Source organism: Staurois parvus, unplaced genomic scaffold (assembly GCF_062004578.1).
Source record: "Staurois parvus isolate SC_StPar_1 unplaced genomic scaffold, SC_StPar_1.0 ptg001953l, whole genome shotgun sequence".
In the NCBI taxonomy this organism is placed as follows: domain Eukaryota; kingdom Metazoa; phylum Chordata; class Amphibia; order Anura; family Ranidae; genus Staurois; species Staurois parvus.
Genome location: NW_028319749.1, coordinates 54759 through 63932, shown reverse-complemented (window position 1 = coordinate 63932; position 9174 = coordinate 54759). Strand labels below are relative to the sequence as shown.

The 9174-nt window shown below is 62.6% G+C and overlaps 1 protein-coding gene across 1 annotated transcript; it reads left to right on the top strand.

Moving 5' to 3' along the window:
• Positions 1 to 4: 4 nt before the first annotated feature.
• LOC149433161 (complex I assembly factor TIMMDC1, mitochondrial-like) lies at positions 5 to 8907 on the top strand (the record flags this gene model as incomplete). The annotated part of the gene is made up of 6 exons (XM_089664576.1): positions 5 to 22; positions 104 to 192; positions 5937 to 6004; positions 7804 to 7882; positions 7965 to 8075; positions 8171 to 8907. Coding segments are annotated over 6 exons (504 nt in total), but the record flags the coding sequence as incomplete, so codon positions are not given.
• Between the last annotated feature and the right edge of the window lie 267 nt (positions 8908 to 9174).

The following is a 9174-nucleotide window of genomic DNA, read 5'->3' as shown; positions in this document are numbered from 1 at the left end:
CCAACACCGCGTGGAGGCCGTGGTAAGACCGGGGGAGGGGGCTGTGATGTCATCCCAAATTACCACCCCCCCCTCACCGCCAATCTCCTCCCCCTCCCCACAGAGAGCCGCCCACAACGCCGCCATCCGGGGATTCATCCGCTACGGATTCCGCTGGGGGTGGAGAATCGGCGCCTTCGTCACCATATTCAAGTGAGTGCTGTTGTGTCCCCCCCCCCTCCCCATCCCCCCTCCTCATCCATCCATCCCGTGTCCCCCCCATCCCATCCCCCTTCCTCATCCATCCCGTGTCCCCCCCATCCCATCCCCCCTCCTCATCCATCCATCCCGTGTCCCCCCCCCCGCATCATACCATCCCCTCCTCATCCATCCATCCCGTGTCCCCCCCCCCATCCCATCCCCCCTCCTCATCCATCCATCCCGTGTCCCCCCCCCATACCATCCCCCCTCCTCATCCATCCATCCCGTGTCCCCCCCCCATCCCATCCCCCCTCCTCATCCATCCATCCCGTGTCCCCCCCCCCATCCCATCCCCCCTCCTCATCCATCCATCCCGTGTCCCCCCCCCCCCCGCATCCATCCCATCCCCCTCCTCATCCATCCATCCCGTGTCCCCCCCCCATCCCATCCCCCCTCCTCATCCATCCATCCCGTGTCCCCCCCCCCCCGCATCCATCCCCATCCCCCCTCCACATCCATCATCCCCCCTCCTCATCCATCCCCCCTCCTCATCCATCCATCCCGTGTCCCCCCCCATCCCATCCCCCCTCCTCATCCATCCATCCCGTGTCCCCCCCCATCCCATCCCCCCTCCTCATCCATCCATCCCGTGTCCCCCCCCACATCCCCCTCCTCATCCATCCATCCGTGTCCCCCCCATCCCATCCCCCCTCCTCATCCATCCATCCCGTGTCCCCCCCCCATCCCATCCCCCCTCCTCATCCATCCATCCCGTGTCCCCCCCCATCCCATCCCCCCTCCTCATCCATCCATCCCGTGTCCCCCCCCACATCCCCCTCCTCATCCATCCATCCCGTGTCCCCCATCCCATCCCCCCTCCTCGTGTCCCCCCCATCCCATCCCCCCTCCTCATCCATCCATCCCGTGTCCCCCCCCATCCCCCCTCCTCATCCATCCATCCCGTGTCCCCCCCCATCCCATCCCCCCTCCTCATCCATCCATCCTGTGCCCCCCCATCCCATCCCCCCTCCTCATCCATCCATCCCGTGTCCCGTCCCCACCCCCCTCCTCATCCATCCATCCCGTGTCCCCCCCCATCCCATCCCCCCTCCTCATCCATCCATCCGTGTCCCCCCCCCCCCCGCATCCATCCCATCCCCCTCCACATTTATCCATCCCGTTGTCCCCCCCCCTCCCATCCCCCCTCCTCATCCATCCATCCCGTGTCCCCCCCCCCCCCCCCCCCCCGCATCCATCCCATCCCCCCTCCACATCCATCCATCCCCCCTCCTCATCCATTCCCCCCTCCCTCATCCATCCATCCCGTGTCCCCCCCATCCCATCCCCCCTCCTCATCCATCCATCCCGTGCCCCCCCCATCCATCCCCCCTCCTCATCCATCCATCCCGTGTCCCCCCCCCCCCCCCGCATCCATCCCATCCCCCCTCCACATCCATCCATCCCGTGTCCCCCCCCCCCTCCCCATCCCCCCTCCTCATCCATCCATCCCGTGTCCCCCCCCCCCTCCCCATCCCCCTCCTCATCCATCCATCCCGTGTCCCCCCCCCCCCCCGCATCCATCCCATCCCCCCTCCACATCCATCCATCCCCCCTCCTCCATCCATCCCCCCTCCTCATCCATCCATCCCGTGTCCCCCCCCACATCCCCCCTCCTCATCCATCCATCCCGTGTCCCCCATCCCATCCCCCCTCCTCATCCATCCATCCCGTGTCCCCCCCCACCCCCCTCCTCATCCATCCATCCCGTGTCCCCCCCCCACCCCCCCTCCTCATCCATCCATCCCGTGTCCCCCCCCCATCCCCCCTCCTCATCCATCCATCCCGTGTCCCCCCCCCCCCCCCCGCATCCATCCCCATCCCCCCTCCACATCCATCCCCCCTCCTCATCCATCCATCCCGTGTCCCCCCCATCCCATCCCCCCTCCTCATCCATCCATCCCGTGTCCCCCCCCCCCCCCCCGCATCCATCCCATCCCCCCTCCACATCCATCCATCCCGTGTCCCCCCCCCTCCCCATCCCATCCCCCCTCCTCATCCATCCATCCCGTGTCCCCCATCCCATCCCCCCTCCTCATCCATCCATCCCGTGTCCCCCCCCATCCCATCCCCCCTCCTCATCCATCCATCCCGTGTCCCCCCCCATCCCCCCTCCTCATCCATCCATCCCGTGTCCCCCCCATCCCATCCCCCCTCCTCATCCATCCATCCCGTGCCCCCCCCATCCCATCCCCCCTCCTCATCCATCCATCCCGTGTCCCCCCCCCATCCCCCCTCCTCATCCATCCATCCCGTGTCCCCCCCCATCCCATCCCCCCTCCTCATCCATCCATCCCGTGCCCCCCCATCCCATCCCCCCTCCTCATCCATCCATCCCGTGTCCCGTTCCCACCCCCCCTCCTCATCCATCCATCCCGTGTCCCCATCCCCCCTCCTCATCCATCCATCCCGTGTCCCCCCCATCCCCCCTCCTCATCCATCCATCCCGTGTCCCCCCCATCCCATCCCCCTCCTCATCCATCCATCCCGTGTCCCCCCCCCCCATCCCATCCCCCCTCCTCATCCATCCATCCCGTGTCCCCCCTCACATCCCCCTCCTCATCCATCCATCCCGTGTCCCCCCCCTCCCATCCCCCCTCCTCATCCATCCATCCCGTGTCCCCCCCCCCCCCCGCATCCATCCCATCCCCCCTCCACATCCATCCATCCCGTGACCCCCCTCACATCCCCCCTCCTCATCCATCCATCCCGTGTCCCCCCCATCCCATCCCCCCTCCTCATCCATCCATCCCGTGTCCCCCCCCCCCCCCCCGCATCCATCCCATCCCCCCTCCCTCATCCATCCATCCCGTGTCCCCCCCCACATCCCCCCTCCTCATCCATCCATCCCGTGTCCCCCCCCACATCCCCCCTCCTCATCCATCCATCCCGTGTCCCCCCCCCACATCCCCCCTCCTCATCCATCCATCCCGTGTCCCCCCCACGCATCCCCCTCCTCATCCATCCATCCCGTGTCCCCCCCCCCCCATCCCATCCCCCTCCTCATCCATCCATCCCGTGTCCCCCCCCATCCCATCCCCCCTCCTCATCCATCCATCCCGTGTCCCCCCCCATCCCATCCCCCCTCCTCATCCATCCATCCCGTGTCCCCCCCATCCCATCCCCCCTCCTCATCCATCCATCCCGTGTCCCCCCCCACATCCCCCCTCCTCATCCATCCATCCCGTGTCCCCCCCCCATCCCATCCCCCCTCCTCATCCATCCATCCCGTGTCCCCATCCCATCCCCCCCTTCTCATCCATCCATCCCGTGTCCCCCCCCACATCCCCCCTCCTCATCCATCCATCCCGTGTCCCCCCCACGCATCCCCCCTCCTCATCCATCCATCCCGTGTCCCCCCCATCCCATCCCCCCTCCTCATCCATCCATCCCGTGTCCCCCCCCATCCCATCCCCCTCCTCATCCATCCATCCCGTGTCCCCCCCCATCCCATCCCCCCTCCTCATCCATCCATCCCGTGTCACCCTCACATCCCTTTCCTCATCCATCCATCCCGTGTCCCCCCCCATCCCATCCCCCTCCTCATCCATCCATCCCGTGTCCCCCCCCATCCCATCCCCCCTCCTCATCCATCCATCCCGTGTCCCCCCCATCCCATCCCCCCTCCTCATCCATCCATCCCGTGTCCCCCCCATCCCATCCCCCCTCCTCATCCATCCATCCCGTGTCCCCCCCCATCCCATCCCCCTCCTCATCCATCCATCCCGTGTCCCCCCCCATCCCCATCCCCCCTCCTCATCCATCCATCCCGTGTCCCCCCCATCCCCCCTCCTCATCCATCCATCCCGTGTCCCCCCCATCCCATCCCCCCTCCTCATCCATCCATCCCGTGTCCCCCCCATCCCCCCTCCTCATCCATCCATCCCGTGCCCCCCCCCATCCCATCCCCCCTCCTCATCCATCCATCCCGTGTCCCCCCCCATCCCATCCCCCCTCCTCATCCATCCATCCCGTGTCCCCCCCCATCCCCCCTCCTCCTCCATCCATCCCGTGTCCCCCCCCATCCCATCCCCCCTCCTCATCCATCCATCCCTTGTCCCCCATCCCCCTCCTCATCCATCCATCCCGTGTTCCCCATCCCCCCTCCTCAACCATCCATCCTGTGTCCTCCCCCTGCATCCATCCCATCCCCCCCCCTCCACATCCATCCCACCCCCCCCCTCCTCAATCATCCATCCCGTGTCCCCCCCTGCATCCATCTCATCCCCCCCTCCAGATCCATCCCATCCCCCCCCATCCATCCCATGTCCCCCCCCATCCCTTTCCCCCTCCACATCCATCCCCCAATCCCCATCCATCCCATCCCCGCCCCCCTGCATCCATCCCATCCCCCCCATTCATCCCGTGTCCCCCCCATCCATCCCCCAATCCCCATCCATCCCATCCCCCCCCCCCCCTGCATCCATCCCATGTCCCCCCCGTCCCTTCCCCCCCGTCCCTTCCCCCCTCCTCCTCATCCATCCCCTAATCCCCATCCGTCCCATCCATCTTGTGTCCCCCCCCCCATCCCCCCTCCTCATCCATCCATCCTGTGTCCCCCCCCCCATCCTATCCCCCCTCCTCATCCATCCATCCCATGTCCCCCCCCCATCCCCCCTCCTCATCCATCCATCCTGTGTCCCCCCATCCCATCCCCCCTCCTCATCCATCCATCCCATGTCCCCCCCCCCATCCCCCCTCCTCATCCATCCATCCCGTGTCCCCCCCATCCCATCCCCCCTCCTCATCCATCCATCCCGTGTCCTCCCCCTGCATCCATCCCACCCCCCCTCCTCATCCATCCATCCTGTGTCCCCCCCTCCACATCCATCCCCCCCCCCATCCATCCATCCATCCCGTGTTCCCCCCCTGCATCCATTTCCCCCTCCATATCCATCCCACCCCCCCTCCTCAATCATCCATCCCATCCCCCCTCCAGATCCATCCCATCCCCCCCATCCATCCCATGTCCCCCCCCATCCCTTTCCCCCTCCACATCCATCCCCCAATCCCCATCCATCCCATCCCCGCCCCCCTGCATCCATCCCATCCCCCCCCATTCATCCCGTGTCCCCCCCATCCATCCCCCAATCCCCATCCATCCCATCCCCCCTCTGCATCCATCCCCCAATCCCCATCCATCCCAAACCCCCCCCCCCCCCTGCATCCATCCCGTGTCCCCCCCCATCCCTTCCCTCCTCCTCATCCATCCCCCAATCCCCATCCATCCCATGTTCCCCCCATCCGTCCCATCCATCTTGTGTCCCCCCATCCCTTCCCCCTCCTCCACATCCATCCCCCAATCCCCATGCATTCCATCCCCCCTGTCCTCATCCATCCCATCCCCCCCCCTTCATCCATCCCATCCCCCCTTCCTCATCCATCCCATCCTATCCCCCAATCTATTCCATCGCACACACCCCCCCCAATCCATTTCTTCCCCCCCCCCCCCCCAATTCATTCTATCACCCCCCCCCCCTACCATCCCATCCCCCTTCATATTACTCCCCCCCCCCCCCATCCCATCCACCTTGTCCCCCTTCATATTCCTTTAGATTGTCAGCTCCCAGGATCAGCCCCCCCCCCTCTTGTAGTGATCTGTATTGTCTCCTGTTGCATCATCTCCACATCCATCCCCCCTCCTGTGTTACTAATGATGGTGGTCCCCCCCCCCCCCCCCCCCGGTCTCTCTCTTCCAGTGGTGTCAGCTCCGGACTCTCGGCCTATCGGGATAAAGTCGTCATCGGTCATTATGCAGCGGCTGGAGGTGATTTGTCTTCATGTTTCCTCTTCTACTGCGTCCCGCCCATCACCACCGGGGCATCCGTGGTCATAATATGGGGGGGGGGGGACATTATATACATGAGGGGACAGGAGGGGGGACATTATATACATGAGGGGACAGGAGGGGGGTGCATTATATACATGAGGGGACAGGAGGGGGGTGTATTATATACATGAGGGGACAGGAGGGGGGGTGTATTATATACATGAGGGGACAGAGGGGGGTGTATTATATACATGAGGGGACAGGAGGGGGGTACATTATATACATGAGGGGACAGGAGGGGGGTACATTATATACATGAGGGGACAGGAGGGGGGTGCATTATATACATGAGGGGACGGGGGGGGGGGTGCATTATATACATGAGGGGACGGGGAGGGGGGTGCATTATATACATGAGGGGACGGGGAGGGGGGTGCATTATATACATGAGGGGACAGGAGGGGGGTGCATTATATACATGAGGGGACGGGGGGGGGTTGCATTATATACATGAGGGGACGGGGGGGGTGCATTATATACATGAGGGGACGGGGGGGGTGCATTATATACATGAGGGGACGGGGGGGTGCATTATATACATGAGGGGACGGGGGGGTGCATTATATACATGAGGGGACAGGGGGGGGTACATTATATACATGAGGGGACAGGAGGGGGGGGTGCATTATATACATGAGGGGACAGGAGGGGGGGGTGCATTATATACATGAGGGGACAGGAGGGGGGGGTGCATTATATACATGAGGGGACAGGAGGGGGGTGCATTATATACATGGACGGGGGGGGGTGCATTATATACATGGGACGGGGGGGGTGCATTATATACATGAGGGGACGGGGGGGGGTGCATTATATACATGAGGACAGGAGGGGGGTACATTATATACATGAGGACAGGAGGGGGGGTACATTATATACATGAGGACAGGAGAGGGGGGTACATTATATACACGAGGGACAGGAGGGGGGGGGGTACATTATATACATGAGGACAGGAGGGGGGTACATTATATACATGAGGACAGGAGGGGGGTACATTATATACATGAGGGGACAGGAGAGGGGGGTACATTATATACACGAGGGGACAGGAGGGGGGGTACATTATATACATGAGGGGACAGGAGGGGGGGTACATTATATACATGAGGGGACAGGAAGGGGGGTACATTATATACATGAGGGGACGGGGGGGGTGCATTATATACATGAGGGGGGGTACATTATATACATGAGGGGACAGGAGGGGGGGTACATTATATACATGAGGGGACAGGAGGGGGGGTACATTATATACATGAGGGGGGGGTACATTATATACATGAGGGGGGAGTACATTATATACATGAGGGGACAGGAGGGGGGTACATTATAAATATATGAGGGGGCAGGAGGGGGGGTACATTATGTATATTGTGTTCCCCCCCCCTCCTCTCCCCTCTTGTATATCGTGCCCCCCCTCTTGTATATCGTGTCCCCCCCCCCCTCCCTCCCCTCTTGTATATCGTGTCCCCCCCCCCCTCCTCTCCCCTCTTGTATATCGTGTCCCCCCCCCTCCTCTCCCCTCTTGTATATCGTGCCCCCCCCCCTCCTCTCCCCTCTTGTATATTGTGTCCCCCCCCCCCTCCTCTCCCCCCTTGTATATCGTGTCCCTCCCCCCTTGTATATCGTGTCCCCCCCCCCCCTTCCTCTCCCCCCTTGTATATCGTTTCCCCCCCCCCTCCTCTCCCCTCTTATATAGCGCACCAGCCGATAACGTGGCATTGTCCCCGCAGCGGTCACGGGCGGTCTGTTCCGGATGAGCCTTGGACTGAGGGGTCTGATTGGTGGATCAGTCATTGGAGCCCTGCTGGGGTGAGTGCGGTGGTGTGTGTGGCTGTGATTGGTCCGATGATGGCGGTATCTGATGTGGGGGGCGGTACCTCTTTTCCTGCAGGGTCCCGGTGGGGGCGTTGTCCTCCGTGTTGCAGGCCCTGATGGGGGAGGATCTGCGGGAATACAAGCGCAGACAGCGCCACCAACTGTATGAGGACAAGTTACAGGAATGGTAAGAAGTTGGTTTTTTCCTCTCCCCCCCCCCCCCCCTCCCCGATACCTTCTCTCCGCCCCCATTGTGACTCCCTCTTTCTCCCGATTGGTCAGGAGTGAGCGGATCCAACTCACCGATGACATCATGCAGGACATGCAAAAGGCGGGCGCCGAATCGGCTGCCGATGAGATGGAGAAAATCACAGAAATGCTGCAGATGCCGCGGAACCCGGATCTGGGACGGGAGGAGTGAGACTCTTCCAGACTGCCAATCACCCGGGGAGGCTGCACAGAGACTGCTTCTCCTTCCCACGTGATGACGTCACCGGATATGACTGTGTGACCTCTGATGACATCATCTATGACTGTGTGACCTCTGATGACATCATCTGACTGTGTGACTTCTGATGACATCATCTATGAATGTGTGACCTCTGATGACATCATCTATGACTGTGTGACTTCTGATGACATCACCGGATATGACTGTGTGACCTCTGATGACATCACCGGATATGACTGTGTGACCTCTGATGACATCATCTATGACTGTGTGACCTCTGATGACATCATCTATGACTGCACCCCTGTTGGTGAGGAGCGGTATGTGTGCGGCTCACGGCCCCGGAGCCCAGCTATGCCCGGTGAGGGGCGGTATGTGTGCGGCTCATGGCCCCGTTGCCTGGCGTTATGTGTGCTGCTCGCAGCCCCGCCGCCCAGCTATGCCCAGTGAGGGGCGGTATGTGTGCGGTTCACAGCCCAGCTGTTTGTGGACTATCAGGACCTTCCCTCGGAGGGACAGTAGCTCGGGGGGGGGGGGGGCTCTGTTCACCAATAAATGTATAATGTGATTGGGGTGAGATTTCTGTGTCTATATTGTACCGGGGGGGGCGGGCTCTTCTCTGTGATCAGCCAATGAATGTTCAGAGGACGCTCCTTGCAGGTCCTTTCCTGACCCCCCCCCCCCTCCCTACAAGGACTACAATGTGATGAATAATCTGTGATCCAAAACCCTCAAATTGGGATCATTGCCGGACCTGACCCCTCCCACTGACGCCTCCCGGCCCTATAAGAGCTTCAGATGCCGGGAGGTGGGGGCGTGGTTTAGGGATCATGTG